The sequence below is a fragment of the Chanodichthys erythropterus genome, chromosome 1 (genome assembly GCF_024489055.1).
Source record: "Chanodichthys erythropterus isolate Z2021 chromosome 1, ASM2448905v1, whole genome shotgun sequence".
Lineage (NCBI taxonomy): Eukaryota > Metazoa > Chordata > Actinopteri > Cypriniformes > Xenocyprididae > Chanodichthys > Chanodichthys erythropterus.
Genome location: NC_090221.1, coordinates 4,122,382 through 4,141,210, shown reverse-complemented (window position 1 = coordinate 4,141,210; position 18,829 = coordinate 4,122,382). Strand labels below are relative to the sequence as shown.

At 37.4% G+C, this 18,829-nt stretch overlaps 1 protein-coding gene across 3 annotated transcripts in view; it reads right to left on the bottom strand.

Annotated features, from left to right (window-relative positions):
• Positions 1–17,315, bottom strand: part of arhgef37 (Rho guanine nucleotide exchange factor (GEF) 37) — a 31,655-nt gene extending 14,340 nt beyond the window's left edge. Inside the window, exons 1-10 of one of the 3 annotated variants that reach the window (XM_067385158.1) lie at positions 16,962–17,315; positions 11,624–11,925; positions 10,650–10,779; positions 9,253–9,400; positions 8,921–9,120; positions 8,649–8,779; positions 5,684–5,788; positions 5,297–5,410; positions 2,014–2,331; positions 63–191 (exon numbers count right to left, since the gene is read on the bottom strand). In XM_067385158.1, the coding sequence (XP_067241259.1) occupies positions 63–191; positions 2,014–2,331; positions 5,297–5,410; positions 5,684–5,788; positions 8,649–8,779; positions 8,921–9,120; positions 9,253–9,400; positions 10,650–10,779; positions 11,624–11,914 (1,566 nt within the window). In that variant the 5' untranslated portion in view covers positions 11,915–11,925; positions 16,962–17,315. Of the gene's footprint in view, positions 1–62; positions 192–2,013; positions 2,332–5,296; positions 5,411–5,683; positions 5,789–8,648; positions 8,780–8,920; positions 9,121–9,252; positions 9,401–10,649; positions 10,780–11,623; positions 11,926–12,775; positions 12,848–13,578; positions 13,652–16,961 lie in introns of those variants that run through there. The other 2 variants (XM_067385166.1, XM_067385148.1) reach the window with 2 other exon arrangements.
• Positions 17,316–18,829: the final 1,514 nt, after the last annotated feature.

Sequence of the window (18,829 nt, the reverse complement as noted above, 5' to 3'; positions counted from 1 at the left end):
TCCCAGAGGACGACGTCTCCACCCTGCAACAGACAATAGTGCGTCTCTGTGTTGGAACTGACCTGCACAATGGGAGCATTGAGCTCATCCTGAACGCTCTGACACAGGCTCTCCATCCTCCTCGAACCCTCCAGCACCGAAGTCTCTGCCCACTTCCAGAACTCACCAGTTTCCAAATAACTGTGTGGGAGCTGCCAGGAGACAGAGAGCAATTCATAAACACTGCCAGCCTGCAAAAAGCTAAATTTAATAACACTTTTCCAACCACATGCTTGCCATGTCGTTCAGTGGTAGATTATTGCACAGAATGTCCAACAGTTGCTGAAATTGATGGCTATTTGAGTGTAACTGAAGTCATGAGGAAGACATAACTACATGACGGTGAAGGTGAATCTCATGAAACCTATAAAGAACATGTCCAGGTTTTAATTTACTTGAAAATCAAAAAGGACAAATATATATGATTTTTGTGTGACAAAAAATAAATAAAAAAATAAATATAACATGTTTTGCACCATTAAGATTTTTTTGTATTATGAGATTATTTTCATGTGAAAAAAATATTTAAATTGTAAATAAATTTATATGTGGTAGTACAGTCAATCCAAAATTTATTCAGACACCTTGAACATTTCATTCATTAATACAGTTTATTTACTATAGTTTAAAAATGGTAATTAAATATGACAAGATCTCAGAGTTAAACTGTGTCAGAAAAAATTAATCTTAATTATGTCAGAAAACACTTAAGCAAAACATGGTCAGGTCAAAGCGTCTGAATAATTTTTGGTTCCAAATTTTTAATCAGTTTTAATTTTTGGGTATAATATGTCACAGTTTACTTTATTTTGCTATCCTCACTTACATAAATGAACTATAGTGTCCTGCACTCACTAGTAAAAATATATCTAGTCTCGGTTGTGTTGGTTTGACTATGTACTGCATTTAATTTATGCTGATACTTTTTGTGGTTGATCAAAAATAAACATAGGATCAGATTGAATGTACTAAGTAGAAAGCTGATTTATAAACTTTGATTCATCCTAGAATTAGGCACTGTACAAATTAATAATTTATTAATAAGTTATCTCTAAGAATGAGTTCAGGTTTGGTGTGATTAAGGGAGTGTTCACACTTGTAGTTCGGTTCTCTTGGTTCTTTTGGTCCAGACCAAAAAAAGAAAATAAAACATTTAGTCCTGGGGCCTGTACCATGATGGTAGATGAACAAACTCAGGGTTATAGGATTATGCACTAATGGAAAATACTTGTCTGTGAAAGAGGACAAATACAAGAAATGATCTTTTTTCTATTAGTGCAAGTGAAACTTGTGAAGTTAGTTGATAATATATAGCGATAGAGACAGCGGCAGGAATTCCTTTAAGACAAATGAAGATCTGCTGCAAGGAGACGCGGTTCTGACTGAACCATAATAGAAAACAGTCATTTTGACCTTCAACAAGAATAATCCTGGAATGTTTTCATCAAAAAACTTCATTTCTTTTCAACTGAAGAAAGAAAGACAATGAACATCTTGGATGACATGGGGGTGAGTAAATTATCCGGAAAATTTTATTTGAAAGTGAACTAATCCTTTAAGTATACCCGTTTTTTCTTGTATAGGAGCTACGCTGCCCTCTATAGTCTGGTACAGGTGTCAGAAACACCCCCTCCTTCCAGCAGATCTTTGTTTGTGTGTGTAAAGGAGGAATTCCTGGCACTGTTTTCACTGCTTTACACATTTTATAAGCTCTTAACCAGTTCTCATCTGGTAAAAACACCATTATATGTGCACACATAAAACAGGCGCATTTAGTCCAGCACACAACATTGTTTTGGATGTTCAGTAAGTTCCAAAATGTACCTCATAAAACCTGTTTTTTGTTTAAGTTTCGGTGTTAAAAATGACTGGGACTAAATGTACCATTATCATTTTTGGTCCAGAAAAAAAGAACCAAACTACAAGTGTGAGCTAAATCTCACTGTATTTTGTCCTCAGCATTGTAAAAAGTACCTGATGAGTGAAGCTGGTGGCCAGCTGCTCCATATCCGCCGCCAGGTCTCTCTGCAGGCAGCTGAAGGCCTCCAGCGTGGCCCACAGGAGCTGAAGGGCTTTCCCGTTGAACTGCGGCAGCTCGGTTAGCAGCAGAGTGTTCATGGTCTTGTAGGTGTTAGCTATGGCTTGCTCATCGAAATTCAGGTTACTCTTCTCCTCGATTAGCTCATAGTCCAGAAGCTTGTCTTGACGTTTGCGAATGAGGTTTCGTGGTCCTGCCATCAGTTCCTGCAGTGAGCACAAGGGCTTAAAGACTAGAGTCTTCAAACGATTCTCCTGTGAGTAGCAGCAAAAGTGGAGGAAAAGAGATGTGCAAATTAAGTTCAGAAGGCCAGATGCAGTACTAGAAATTTAGATGGTTAATTTAAACAACAAACAACCGATCGATCGATGATAAAAATGCACATACGTCTTCCTCTCAAATATGAAGATGGTTAATACTGCTAAAAAGGGTGCCGTGCGTGAACAGAATTTCAACGGTTGGTGAACAGTTAAAAGATCTTGGCACAATTTGTATTCCTACATGATACATGGTGTTTTTGCAGCAGTATTGGTTCCAGCAGAGTTAGACATTGATAAATGGAGAAAACTAAAATGGCGAATAGAGGCACCACAGTAAAGAAATAGACTGTTGGTCTTCCAGACTTTAGTCAAAGATGCCATATTTAATTTGACATGTACAAAAAAGAGGCAGTGAGGGATACAGTGTGTAACAGAGTGCTGCAGAAATGAGTCCTAAAAACCCAGAAACGAGTTAACACACTGCAAAAAAATGCTGTTCTTACTTAGAGCTTTTGTCTTGTTTCTAGGCAAAATATCTTAACGTTCTTAAATCAAGAAGCATTTTCTTGACAAGTACAAATCATTTTCTTGTTTTCAGGAAAAATAAGTCAAAATTAAGTATGTTTTTCCTAAAAACAAGCAAAATAATCTTATTTCAAACCAAGAATAAGCTATATAATCTTGTTTTCAGTTTGGACTAAGATTATTTTGCTTACCCCATTGGCAGATTATTTTGCTTGTTTTAAGGAAAAATGTACTTAATTTTGACTTATTTTTCCTGAAAACAAGAAAATAATTTGTACTTGTAAAGAAAATGCTTCTTGATTTAAGAACTAGAAACAAGACAAAAATTCTAAGTAAGAACAGCATTTTTTGCAGTGCATATTTTCACTTTCGGGTCAATTGTCCTGAATTCAATGGGTTTTGAATACGTTTTGTCTTGGTTAAATGGCTAAAATAAGTCTGTGGTTAACACAAGATATTTTGATGTTTTATCCATGACATAGGGTACAAAGGTAAGGGTACATCCATTTTTCAGTACCCAGAAAGCTACTAAAGACATATTTAAAACAGTTCATGTGACTACAGTGGTTCAACCTTAATATTATAAAGCAACTAGAAAACATTTTGTTTGCCAAAAATAACATAATAGTAACTTTATTTAACATTATCTAGTGATGGGCAAAAACACTGCTGCTGCGTCCCAATTCGCCTACTTATACTACGCCCTAAACTGTCACGCCATACAATCGCGTCTTTTCTCTCTGCCGCATCCTGTCACCGTAAACTGGCCTGTCAATCATCTAACATCCTCCACATTTCATTTAGCTAATTTCCTGCCGTATCGGAGAGAAATGCAGCACGTTGATCTGCAGTCGCGAGTCTTTCATGTGGAGAACTCTCCTCATATTAATGCATAATGATGCATTTAAAAGTTAATGACCATTCAATCTTTATAAAAGTCCACATTGGTATTCGCAGATGAAAAATAACACGGATAACATTAAATATATATTTTCTATCAGGTTAAACTGATTATTCACTCAAACCTCTCAGCGTCGATCGCGCATATCCGCCATGTTTTGTAGTTTTTTAACACTTTTTACTCGTGTTTGTAGTTCTGAACTGAATCCTCGTCCAATGCGCAATGGGTTGTGGGCAATATTAGCTTTTACAATGTGCAGGATCCACACTTCGAAAATCTACCGGAAATAGTAGACCATCCGGGGACTTTTGGCATACTCTTTTCAACATACTATGCTTTGGGACACACTTATTTTAATCTCACATACTATTTAGGATGGATAGTATGGACATTGGGATGCAGGGTGCTTCATGAAGCTTTACAATATTTTGTTTCGAATCAGTGGTTCGGAGCGCTTATCAAACTGCCAGAGTCACGTGAACTATTGAAGTTTCAAAACACCTATGATGTAACGAAGCCTTGTTTACTGAAATCATGGGATTTTGGCGAAACAAAAGATTCGTAAAGCTTCGAAGCTTCATGACGCAGTGTTTTGAAATCACCCATCACTAGATTTTGTCGCTATTTTGTTATTTTTGGTGCACAAAAAGTATTCTCGTCACTTTATAATATTAAGGTTGAATCACTTTACTCACATGAACTGTTTTAAATATGTTTTTAGTAGCTTTATGGGCATTGAAAAAGGGAGTGTTATTACTGGCTATGCAGGCCTCACCGAGCCATCAGATTTCATCAAAAATATCTTAATTTGTGTTCTGAAGATGAACAAAGGAGGTCTTATGGATGTGGAAAGACATGAAGGCGAGTAATTAATGGCAGAATTTTAATTTTTGGATGAACAAACCCTTTAAGCATCTATGACTGGATAATTATTGCAGTGATTATTTTATTTCTAGCATGTTTTATGTTTGACAACAGTTCTTCTAACCCTAACTGATGGAGTTTGTAGCTTTTCATTTCTTAACCTTCCATGGGTCTTTCATGACTATATTCCAGGATGACAAAGCCAGTCTAATCAGTGTAAAAGAATGGTTAGGAGGGAGCATGCAGAATCATTCTGACATGAATTGACACCTCTGAGTCATTGAAAGTCTTTGGGATGTGCTGAAGGAGACTTTACCTCTTGCATTGTCAATACGAGATCTTGACCAAAAAAATTGATGCACCTCTTGATGGAAATAAATGTTGTGATGTTATTTCCATCAAGAGGTGCATCAATTTTGGGTCAAGATCAAGGCATGACCTAAGAATGTTTTTTTAAGGTACAGTACAACATATTGAACAGTCATTCTGTCCCTTCACAGCCTTGTTTCTTTCATGCAAAATTAAATGACTGAAGTCTTGTACTCATTTTTGCTTGAAGCGGTTCACTAAGGATTTTAAGTTCTCCCCCCAAAAAACACAATTTAATTTGCAAGATTCACAAGAACTGAATCTCTCAGAAGGATGTGAATTGCACTCTTAAGGTCTTACATATGAGGGGTAAATCCACTGTCTGAGTGCCACTGTTATTTCTTTAGAGAACAAGGCAGTTTTCTCCCCTTCCAGATCAAGATCTGCTTCCTCTGGGCTGCAGCTGAGGAACCTCTGTACACAGAAACAGAGCTCAGGTGGTTAAATAAATCTTTACAAACACTCCAAGCACACAGCCATAATCTCAACTTCACAACCCGACATCTGCCCTGGGATCAACCCTCATACATTATTTTCCTTTCATTCACCAGCTGGAATAACAATGGAAAATGTTGAAGAGTTTGATCCCATGGGCGTTCTTGCTTCACACTGAGGAAACACCAAAACAAATGAGAAGATGTTAAATTGTAACTATAGTCATTAAGAGAAAGAACAGTAAAACCAAACCTGTAGATAGTGGAGATAGGCCTCCATGTTAGCGTGAAGCTCTGAGACGCCCCTCTCCAGGACAAAGAAGAAGCCAGCAAGAGCATCAAATTCTTCATCCTTTAACTATGAAGGGATTGATTTACAAATCATCATTTAAGAATTCATTGTGAAAACATCTTATGTGGCAATGATGTCTGAGGCTTTTTGGAAACAATGTGGTTCTGTCAATATGACAAACATTTCTGTTCCTTTGTTTACATGAAGCATTGTTCTTCGCAGGGCCCCGACCGGTTCAAGGAACAACAACGGAACGGAAATTTCTACAGGAACATAATCAAATTTAATCGTTCTGAACAGAAACGGCTATTTGAAATTACCATTAACCGGTTAATAATGTTATTTTATTGTTCTGTTTAATTTGGCACTCAGCCAATCATGAATTCAAATAGTACGGCTCATGCAAATTTGACGCTGAAAGGTGATTTTCTCAATGTTTTGATTGTTTTGCACCCTCAGATTCCAGATTTTTAAATAGTTGTATCTCGGCCAAATATTGTCCTATCCTAACAAACCATTACATCAATGGAAAACTTATTTATTTAACTCAAATCTCAAGTTAAAAAAAAATTGACCCTTATGACTGGTTTTGTGGTCACATATTATTAGCATTTACCAAAAATCAAGCTTAAATGGAGCTACGAGGTGTTTTACCAGCGAATGTCGGAGATTTGTGTTTTGTCAGTCATTAGAACAGCCGAATCTGAGGCAGAAAGTGCATCGCATTACATTTTTATCAACTTACAGTTTACGAAGGTTCTTGTGGCTATATGTGGGTGCTCGTTTAAAGGTGCCATAGAACGTCTTTTCAAAAGATGTAATATAAGTCTAAGGTGTCCCCTGAATGTGTCTGTGAAGTTTCAGCTCAAAATACCCCATAGATTTTTTTTAATTAATTTTTTTAACTGCCTATTTTGGGGCATCATTAACTATGCACCGATTCAGGCTGCGGCCCCTTTAAATCTCTCGCTCCCTGCCCTCCCGAGCTCTCGACTATAAAACAGTGCATAAACAAAGTTCACACAGCTAATATAACCCTCAAATGGATCTTTACAAGATGTTCGTCATGCATACTGCATGTATGCATCGATTCCTGTGAGTATAGTATTTATTTGGATGTTTACATTTGATTCTGAATGAGTTTGAGGCTATATGCTCTGTGGTTAACGGGCTAAAGCTACACTGTTGGAGAGATTTATAAAGAATGAAGTTGTGTTTATGAATTATACAGACTGCAAGTGTTTAAAAATGAAAATAGCGACGGCTCTTGTCTCCGTGAATACAGTAAGAAACGACGGTAACTAACCACATTTAACAGTACATTAGCAACATGCTAACAAAACATTTAGAAAGACAGTTTACAAATATCACTAAAAATATCATGATATCATGGATCATGTCAGTTATTATTGCTCCATCTGCCATTTTTCGCTGTTGTCCTTGCTTGCTTACCTAGTCTGTTGATTCAGCTGTGCACAGATCCAGACATTAATACTGGCTGCCCTTGTGTAATGCTTTGAACATGGGCTGGCATATGCAAATATTGGGGGCGTACATATTAATAATCCCGACTGTTACGTAACAGTCAGTGTTATGCTGAGATTCGCCTGTTTTCCGGAGGTTTTTTAAACAAATGAGATTTATATAAGGAGGAGGAAACAATGGAGTTTGAAACTCAACGTATGTCTTCCATGTACTGAACTCTTGTTATTCAACTATGCCGAGGTAAGTTCAATTTTTGATTCTAGGGCACCTTTAATATATTTGGCCAAAAGCTTATGTTATAAAAGACATAATTGTTATGCACAGCATGTATTGACTGTGACTAGACAGCAAATACCAGACTAAGACACTCTTCCCTGTTCCTCAAATACATAAAACATTAGTCTTTACACACATCATGTTTTGAATAAAGAAAACGCTGTACTTATTCAAAGAACCAGTTTTTTTTATTTACCCTTGCACTGCAAACAAGCAGAGACGGTCTCCTAAATGTGTGCAGCACTTCATTCATGAGCTTCTGTATGAGGTTTACCGACGGTTTGAGGATTCACTCGAGTTACGAGGTTTATTCACAAGCTGTTAGTATAAAGTTCAATTTAAGCTCTGGTATAAAGCACAGGCTAAAAAAAAACATTATTAACTGATGTTTTTTCTAATCGAACCATTTCGGAGCGATAATGTTACAAACGGAACAGAAACGTTAAAATACTGATTCTGCTCGGAGTGACTCGACTGAATTGTTTTTGTTTTTAAAGGGTTAGTTCACCCAAAAATGAAAATTCTGTCATTAATTAATGTCATTCCACACCCGTAAGACCTTCGTTCATCTTCAGAACACAAATTAAGATATTTTTGATGAAATCTGAGGGGTATATGACACTTTTAAGGTCCAGAAAGGTACTAAAGACATCGTTGTCATCGCACAGTGACGGCTTCCGTGTTTATGTTCGAATGCCGGCTCAGGATTGGCCAAAGCTGATCACGTGAGCAGCACGGCACATGAGTGTGATGCTGTGACGCAGGAGCCGGCCAACAATAAGTCAGCGTTCTGATGTAGAACCTGGAAGAGCTGGACATAAACAACGTATGAGAATGACACAGAAGAGAAGAGATTGTTGAATGAAGTTGTTATTTATGTTTTGTTTTTGCACATGAAAAGTATTCTCGTTGCTTCATGAAATTAATGTTGAATGACTGTAGTCTCATCATGTCTTCAGTACCTTTCTGGACCATGAAAGTGATGATTATATTGCAGTCTATGGACGAGTCATATACCTCTCGGATCAAAAATATCTTAATTTGAGGTCTTATGGGTGTGGACTCGACATGAGGGTGAGTAATTAATGACAGAATTTTCATTTTTTGGGTGAACTAACCCTTTAAGCCCTGGTTCTTCGATGTAGTATCAGTGTATGGAAGTTACCTTTGGCACCATTCCTGTCTCATGCTTTATGTACTGACTGAGCCGGGCCGTCTTTTTGGCGATGCTGTGGCCACTGAGTCGATTGATCTTATCCTTGATGGTCAGGTTCTCAGTCTTCTTGTACTTGTCAGCTGGGCCAGTCAGAGAATGAGAATAATGAAGCAAATCAAAACCTCAAGCACTTCATTGATGTTACTCTGCTATTATTATCAATGGATTTGCATACTTTGGTTCAGTCAGCTTTACTTTCTAAATTCAGAGCCTATTCTCACCCACTTCACGGAAGCGTTTGTATTCATTGATCCTGCAGTTGATCTGGACCGCAGTGTGAGCGGCGTGCTCCACTATGAGGTAGGCCGGGTGTTGGGGGTCTGTGTGTTTCTGGATGGTCTGGAGCAGCAGGGGGTAACGGGCGATTCTCTGAACCGGCATCACCAGGAAGAAACTCAGAGTGGACGCATTCACATCAGGACTGCAGACAGATGGGATCAGGGGTCAAAAATGAAAGGAATGTTGGGTAATACACTGGTGTATTTGTCATTCGGCTCTCAATGAGTTGTTTGAGTCATACACAACCTCAGGCAGTTGTTGTTTATGAACTTACGCAGATGACTTGATGGTTCGGACCATTTCTGCCCACAGGGCCTCTTTCTGTTTGTAGCTGTTCTCTAGAGATGTAATGTTGTTGTAGTTGGCAAGATACTCCTTATAGGCCATCTCTATATCTTGAGACAGACTAAGGAAAGATTCACCTGAGAGAAAGAATAAGATACTTTATAATCTTTTTTCACATACAACATACAGTACACTACTGTTCAAAAGTCTGGGGTCAGTATGATTTTTTGGTCACACTTTAAGGTCTAATTCTTACTATTAACTACAACTTTTGCCTCAATGACCTCCTAATTACTGCTAATTAATAGTTAGTAAGGAAGTTGTTAAGTTTAGGTATTGTGTAGATTTAGGGATGTAGAATAAGGTCATGCAGAATAAGACATTAATATGTGCTTTATAAGTACTAATAAACAGCCAATATTCTAGTAATATGCATGATAATAAGCTTCTAGTTAATAGTGAGAACTGGACCCTAAACTAAAGTGTTACCGATTTGTTTTCTTTTTAAATAAATTAATACTTTTATTCAGAAAGGATGCATTACATTGATCAAAAATGAAAGAAAAGACAATATTTCAAAAGATTTCTCTTTTAAATAAATGGCACACTTTTGTACTTTGTTTATCAAGCAATCTTGAAAAAAAATGTCTCATGGTTTTTACAAAAATATTAAGCAGCATTGTCTTTAACACTTATAAAAATAAATGTTTCTTGAGCAGAAAATGAGCATATTAGAATGATTTCTGATGGGTCATGTGACACTGAAGACTGGAGTAATGATGCTGAAAAAAAAATACATTCTAAAAATTATTAAAATAAAAAAAGTTAGTCACATTTTATTTTAGGGTATTTTAACTAGTTGCTTATTATCATGCATATTACTAGAATATTGGCTATTTATTAGTACTTATCAAGCAAATATTAATGCCTTATTCTGCATGATTATTCCATTCTTAATCCTACCCAGTACCTGAACTTAACAACTTACTATTGATAAGCAGTAAATTAGGAGTTTATTGAGGGAAAAGTCATAGTTAATAGTTATATGTGTTCCCTATACTAAGTGTAAAATGTTACCAAAGTTATTTTACAATGAAATAGTATTTCACAATATTACTGTTTTTACTGTCTTTTTGATCAAATAAATAGCCTTTTTCAGCATAAGAGAGCTCCAAAAAGACAAAAAGGAATTTACACAACATTCTAACCCTTATACATCATTATTCTTATCTTGAAATTCAAGTTCTGAATTCTTCAGCCATGAGCTCAAGGAAAAAAATAAATATTCTGATTCGTAGGTGGACATGACACGCAGACAGCGTGACTGTGAAACAACTGAGAAATTGAAAGTAAACTGGAAATTCCAGTCTTTCCGGCTGTACTCACAAAGAGTTTCCAGGTATTTTGGATCGCTGTGATCTGTCTGTGCCTGGTCTAGGAGGCTCAGGAGTCTGCTGGAAACATCCATCACTTCATCAATGTTCTGGAACATGTTCTCTAGGTTCGGTGGAGGAGGCTGCAAGAGACCCAATAATATACAATATTACTGAAGCTTGTTTACCTACAATGGTATATACATTTCACAATATAAGAGAACCAAATCATTTAGTCCCATTTATGATGTATAAAATAACATAATAACATAATAATTTAAAAACATGACTTCTGCTTTAGGTCCCATTTCCCCCTGGTTTGATTCAAATAATATTAGTATTATCCAAGTTTGATTGATTATTCTATGGGGAACACATATTCATTATTAACTATGACTTCTCTCTCAATAAACTCCTAATTTACTGCTTATTAATAGTTTGTAAGGTAATTGTTAAGTTTAGGTATTGGGTAGGATTAAGAATATAGAATATGATCATGCAGAATAAGGCATTAATATGTTCTTAATAAGTGCTAGTAAACAGTCAATATTCTAGTAATATGCATAATAAGCAACTAGTTAAAATACACTAAAATAAAGTGTTTCCTTATTTTTTATTGACCTTATTTCCTTTAATATTACTTCTTTGTTGGTTATTTATGTTTGCTTGGTTTATGATCATGTCTGTAATAAGATCTTGTTTTATAGAAGTAGCATTTTGTAGTATGCAGTAAATTACAACTTTGCTGTAGATTTATTGCAGTTTTGACCGTTTATATTTTAAATACAAATTTCCTAGAACTAATTGTTGAATTATTTAATTAGATTATTAATGTGTTTATATTAATATAAAGAATGATATCAGAGTGCTTCAATGTTATTTAAGTGGTAGTGGAAGCAATATGTATAAGATACAGAAGGCAGCTGGTCTGTTGATAAATTAAATTAGGACATTTAATGCGTGAAAATGACAAGAGAACGTGTGTACCTGGAGTTTCTGCAGGTTGCCGTGGATGGTGACCGTACAGAGCTGCAGATGTTTCAGGTAGTTCCTCTCAGTCTGCACCAGCTCCTCTACCGTCATGTGCTGCCTCTGAGCGGCTCTCTCTCTGGCTGCTGCCTCCTCCGCTGCGGCCCGTGCCTTCCTCTCTTCTTCATCCTCTTCTTCTTCTTCTGTAGGCTCTTCCAGGGTGTCATCTATTTCTTTAGCTTCTTCCTTCTCCTCTCTGATCTCGTCCGTTGCCATCAATCTTACATTTGCCTTCAGCGAATTCACCATATCAGGAATGCCTAAAATGCACATAAAAGTGGTTAATCAGGTTTTACATTTCTAAATAACTTAACAGGGAGCACTCACAGTAATTATGTTTACCTGTCCGATGGTAATGCACATTGTGTATGCTTAAACAGTCAAATATATACAAAAATGTCCGTCTTGGCGAGTATTTACTGTACATAAAGACGTCTTAAGTGAATAAACAGAAATCGGGTGCGTGTCACTATATTAGATCCATGCATCCATGCAAATACCTGCTGCTGTCCGTGTCATTAATATTAAACAAAAGACTGTTCTCTGTCACTGTTTTCTTGTCTTCAGTAAGCTTGAGAGTTATTTTAGGCTTGTATTCATTTTTTTAAATGTTGAAAATGGTGTAGAATTATGAAATTTCAATGTTATGAAAAACTGTGATATCATAAAGCAAAATTAATATTATCGTGATATAAAATTACTCATATCTTAACATTTTGGTCATATCGCCCACCCCTAGATCGTGATATGAAATTTTGGTAAAACTGTGTACTTGGACAGCAAAATAAAGAGTGTAGCTTGATTCAGTGTTATTTCAGTATTTTTAATATACTAATATAGTATATTAAGTATATATTTTAGCTTCATTTTTATTTCAGTTTTACTAATTATAGTACTTAAACAACAAAATAAAAGAAATAGCAATTCTGCCTTGGCAACTAACTGAAATAACCACGTTTTTGTATCTAACATTTATATCTTATTTCAGCTTCATTTCAATTACCAGAAACTTTTAAATAGCACATTTTAAATAGTTTTAGTTAACAATAACAACAATTAGGCAAAAATACACTGTAAGTCCATAATAACTGCACATGTAAACATACTTACTGCACTCCCACTGATAGTCACTGCACATCTGAATAATATCTGAACTCCAATAGCAAAGTCTCATTGAAAATAAATGACTTCCAATTGCTTTGTAGCTGCAGTTAGTTAGTGTAAACGCCCCTTAAAAGAATGCTGATCTTGGATTGCATGAACTTCCCTTATAAGCTTATCTAAAATAAGTTAAAACCGGTCATCAATCAGGACTATTACACATAAACCAGACTCCTCCGACACATACTATAAGGACCACCCATAAAGGGCTGAGTGCTCTGTATTGTCACCTACCCAGAGGGGGTAAAACACCATGTGTCTGAAGACCCTTACACTTTCAAAGAAGATGCTACCAAAGACAGCTTTTGATTGCAATGCACTTCATTGTAATAAAACATATGTATATCCAAAAAATAAACAAACTCAAGGTCAGAGTCTAACAAACTTTTATGATATCTGTGCAGTCATTGAAGATGATTAAAGACCACAAACACCTTAGTCACAATTCCTGCTACACCCACATGCACATTGATCTGTAAGCACATCTATGTTTACAAAGAAAAACTTTAAGCACAAATCTCACCACATCCGTTGCCATTAATAAGAAAACAACATACTTGTAGCAAGTGCTCAAGACAAGCACACTCAAAGCGAAAACCACAAACTCAGCATGTAGCGCAGCGCTTACGCTCGCTCACTGAGAGCTTTAACAGTGGTGCACTGCAGTATGACTAACCCCTACTTAAAGGAGTAAAGAAATTACAGGTTTACAACAAGAACAATCCCAAGAAAACAACCAAATGCATCATTACCTTTACAGCAAGGGAAACACTAACCCTTGGTGTCTCTAGCGCTGGAAAAACGAGGTGTGCAGCTGGGGAAAGCCTGGGCCAGACTCTCAGACTGGTGTAAGTTTGTCCACTGAGTCACACTGCAGGGCCTCATGTGGCACGGGTGTGTAAGGGAAGGGGGGGATGGGTGGGTCAGCTGGCAGGACTAAGCCGGGGGGAGGTGGGATTTTAGCAGTGGGGATCCACTGCGGATACACACACTTTAATAAATACACAGATTGACCGCAGGAGTCAATGGGAAGGAAGTGACGCCTGCGAAGGATGAAGCTGATTGGATGGCATGAGTTCAAGAGCTGGTGCAACACACTCAGAATCAACTGTGCAGTAAACAAAAGCCCCATGTGGCCAGGAAAGAACTCGCTGACTTGATGGTCAATGGGAGGTGTTAAAAAGCCAACTGTTTTCAACACATCCTGACAACTTCAGGATGTAAATGTACACAAAGTGTTGTTATCATCAAGATTTTAGGTTCAAATTTTCACACATTTGTACAAGTTCGAAACTACATTAAAAATCTAGGATATTTTTAGACCTTGAAATAAACAGATCCAAAATCCTTAAATTCTATTTTTAGACTTTAAAGGGTTAGTTCACCCAAAAATGAAATTTCTGTAATTAATTACTCACCCTCATGTCGTTCCACACCCGCAAGACCTTCATTCAACTTCAGAACACAAATTGAGATATTTTTGATGAAATCTGAGAGGTTTTTATCGTAGGAGACTGACAGGGTAGAGGAATTTGTTGAATAAAAATCATTATTTTTGTTTTGTTTTTGCGCACAAAAAGTATTCTTGCCGCTTCATAATAGGGCTGGGCGATATATCGAATGCTTTTGTCACGCGCATTTCGTCAGTAAAGCCGGTTCCCTGATTACCGCTATATTGCCATCACCTGCTTTTAAATGAAGCGGCATTTAATAGACAGAGCCGTAGTTCACTGATAAGCCACGCAATATCGCGTTCAATATCGACGGCGATTCATATCGATATTGAATCGATCAGTGATCTACGGCTCTGTCTATTAAATGCCGCTCCATTTGAAAGCAGGTGATGGCGATTTAGCGGTAATCAGGGAACCGGCTTTACTGACGAAATGCACGTGACAAAAGCATTCGATATATCGCCCAGCCCTACTTCATAATATTAAGGTTGAACCACTGCAGTCATGTTGATTATCTTAATGATGTCTTTACAAATTCTCTGGAACTTGAATGTGGTAATTTTGTTGCTTTCTATGGGAGATTAAAAAAAACACCCTCAGATTTCATCAAAAATATCTTATTTTTGTGTTCTGAAGATGAACGAAGGTCTTTCGGGTTTGGAATGACATGAGGGTGAGTAATTAATGACAGAAAATTCATTTTTGGGTGAACTAACCCTTTAATAAACATTTCAAGTATGGCCATAATCCAAATACTAAAGGTTCGGTCACATTACCAAAATGAGGAAAAATGCCTATTGTTTATTGTCAATAGAGTAGCAATTTATAAGTCACAAAAGAGTGGCAAGTGGTAAATTCGCATGACCGACTTGAACCTGTTACGAAATCTTTCAACTTTATTCGAAATTCTTAATTGTGTGGATTCCTATTAAAATGTGTAAATTGTCAACCATAAAAGTGATATTCAGAAATGCATGTTCACATATATGCATATATGCATGTTCACTTTAATATATTTTTTTTAAAGCAAACTTGTTATTCGCATTATGCCGTTAATGTAATTTATAATGAGAAAAAATATTGAATTGTGTATTTCAGCATTTAATTGTATAGGAGAAATTGATTATTATTACTTTTAGAGGCTGTAACACAGCTCCATTTGTTTTTAGCTTTTTGTGGGGGTTTTTTGTAGTAAAGTTCACTGCATTGACATTTTTAACTTATTTATTTTATTTATTGTATTTAAAAAAACTGTACATTATAGTGAGCACAATGCCTGCAACTCAAACTCATGGGTTTCCATCTTCAGAAAACACACATAGGCCTACTTTAAAATCTAGAACAGTGGCGCAACCTGTCACTCACATTAGATCGACCAATAGCAAACCACAACCATCCAATCAATTCAATAGACAAAATCAAGCCCCACCCTACATTTTTTCTTGCCTGAGAAGCCATTTCACAGAGATATGCATCACAATAGGGAAGAAAAAGTCTATCACAACTTCCGTTTCATACTGACTTAACTAGTTAAGGAAGTATAGCATGACACACTGCAGGACAATGCTTAAGATGTCATATCAAAAACTCTGACTGCAGCCTTACAGTATGTGAAATGTGTGTGGGTTTCTTAATTTAAGCAAATGAACTGAATATATTATACATAAATTGATTTGCATTTATAGCATGATATTTAGTCCTATAATAAAAGGCTCTTAGAAACTCATTAATGACATCTTATCAGTTACTTAGGCTATATTTTTTCCTGACAACAAATAGACTATGTACTAGGAAAACGGTTTGTCATAAACATGAAAAACCAGTGTTGTATGATTACGATGCAATTTATTTTGTAATCTATGTTCACAATTATTCAACAAATTTATTCACTCAATCCTCAGTCACATAATACGTAATTTCACCTTACACATTGTAAACCAAGGTGAAAAAAGTACACTTCTATAATGTATTTAAAGTGCTCTATTTTCGTGCACTAATTATGTACTTAATATACTAAAAATTCTTCTTTAGTACGTCTTAAGATCATCCTAAGAACATCTAAGTGTACTCAGCTGATCTATTTTGAGACGGCATGAAATATGAACTAAATGTGCTTTTAATATACCATCTCTGTATTTAAAAAATATATATTTAGATATCACTTGTAGTACACGATGGGTTCAAATGTACTATAAGTGATATCTAAATAAATTTTTTAAATACAGCACATTTTAGGTCATACTTAATGCCGTCTCAAAATAGCACAGTTGAGTACACTTAGATGTTCTTAAGACGTACTAAAGAAGAATTTTTAGTATATCAAGTACAAAAATAGTGCGCAAAATAGAGAACTTTAAGTACATTATAGAAATTTACTTTCTTTTTTTGTTTTTTTACCTGGGTAGCTCACTCAAAAATGAAAAGTATACTATTTCCACACCCTCATTTACGAGTTACAGTACATCCTTTTCCAGACCATTAAAGTGAATGATGACTGAGACTGCCATTCTGTATCATCTTCGTTTGTTTCCCACAGTCAAACGGGTTTGAAGTGAGGTTGAGTAAATAATGGAAGGAGTTTCATTTTGAGTGAACTGTCCCTTTAATCTTAAGGTTGACGCGCAGCGTGAAATCTCGACTGTAGAGCTCAATACACGTTTGCATCTCACCTGTGTTCTTACCTGTATGTTTACAGCGGAGATTCCTTGGACGCAGAACACTGAAACATCGCAAAAACAAGCAGTGTACCGCTCTGTCAAAGTTAAGCTGACCTCGAAAGCAAGACTGACTAATGTTGCTTCAGTACCACCTGTTCTTACGGTCCTTGGCTGAGAAACAGGTTCACGCACCAGGCCCCGCGTCACGCATTCCGATCATGCCGCGCGCGGTGAGCTTAGTCACGAGAAGTATGACATGCATTGTTTTCCTCATTAGCATATTAAAACGGATGAGTGCTGCAGAGTGGCATCTGGTGCGTTGATTTCTTAGACAGGTTTACTAGCGATATCGATTGCCAGTAGTGGTGGTAAACCAGAAGAGACACACACCGTTGTCAAGGTAAAAGGGCGCATGCTGCTCTCCAGGGTTGTGCGCGAGCTGTTGTCTGGGAAACAGAGACACCGCGTGGGCGCCTGGGGTACAGCTCAGTGTTTATGAAACAGACCTTATTCAGAGCAGCGCCATGACAGGTATGAGAGCGAGGCTGTGAGACTTGGAAAAAGCTGTATAAATCTCCTTGATCACTTATAATTTTCCACAGATCATGTTGTCTGTAATTTTCTTAGAAATATATTTTGCAGTGTTTCATTAGCAGAACGATCCAAAACCCACTGAAGAGAATGTATACCAATCAGGCATAACATTATGAGCACTTTTGTTATTGTGATGGTCCACATTTAAAGCCTTGACCTGTCGAGGCATGGACTCCTCTAGACCCCTGAAGGTGTGCTGTGGTGTCTGACACCAAGATGTTAGCAGCAGATCCTTTAAGTCCTGTAAGTTGCGAGGTGGAGCCTCCATGGATCGGACTTGTTTGTTCAGCACATCCCACAGATGCTCGATTGGATTGAGATCTGGGGAATTTAGAGGCCAAGTCAACACCTGAAACTCATGCTCCTCAAACCATTCCTGAACCATTTTTGCTTTGTGTCAGGAGCATTATCCTGCTGAAAGAGGCCACAGACGCCAGGGAATACCGTTTCCATGATGCTTAGGTAGGTGGTGCATGTCAAAGTAACATCCACATGGATGGCAGGACCCAAGGTTTCCCAGCAGAACATTGCCCAAAGCATCACACTGCCTCCACCGGCTTGCCTTCTTCCCATAGTGCATCCTGGTGCCATGTGTTCCCCAGGTAAGCGATTCACACACACCCGACCATCCACGTGATGTAAAAGAAAACGAGATTCATCAGACCAGGACACCTTCTTCCATTGCTCCGAGGTCCAGTTCTGATGCTCACGTGTCACTGTTGGTGCTTTCAGCAGGTCAGCATGGGCACCATGACCGGTCTGCAGCTATTCAGCCCCATATGTGTGTATTCTGACACCTTTCTATCAGAACCAGCATTAACTTTTTGAGCAGTTTGAGCTACAGTAGCTCGTCTGTTGGATCTGACCACATGGGCCAGCCTTCGCTGAGTCTTGTCCACCCATGACCCTGTCTCCGGTTCATCACTGTTTCTTCCTTGGACCACTTTTGATAGATACTGACCACTGCAGACCGGGAACACCCCACAAGAGCTGCAGTTTTGGAGATGCTCTGATCTAGTCTTCTAGTCAAACTCACTCAAATCCTTACGCTTGACCATTTTTCCTGCTTCTAACACATCAACTTTGAGGAAAAAATGTTCACTTGCTGCCTAATATATCCACCCACTAACAGGTGCCGTGATGAAGAGATAATCAGTGTTATTCACTTCACCTCTCAGAGCTCATAATGTTATACCTGAACGGTGTATGTCTATCCCCCACAGCCTCTTTCATTCCCGTTAAAAATTAAAGATGGCACTGCTGTGAATAAGGTCTACACCTCAAATTTGACTTTCAGT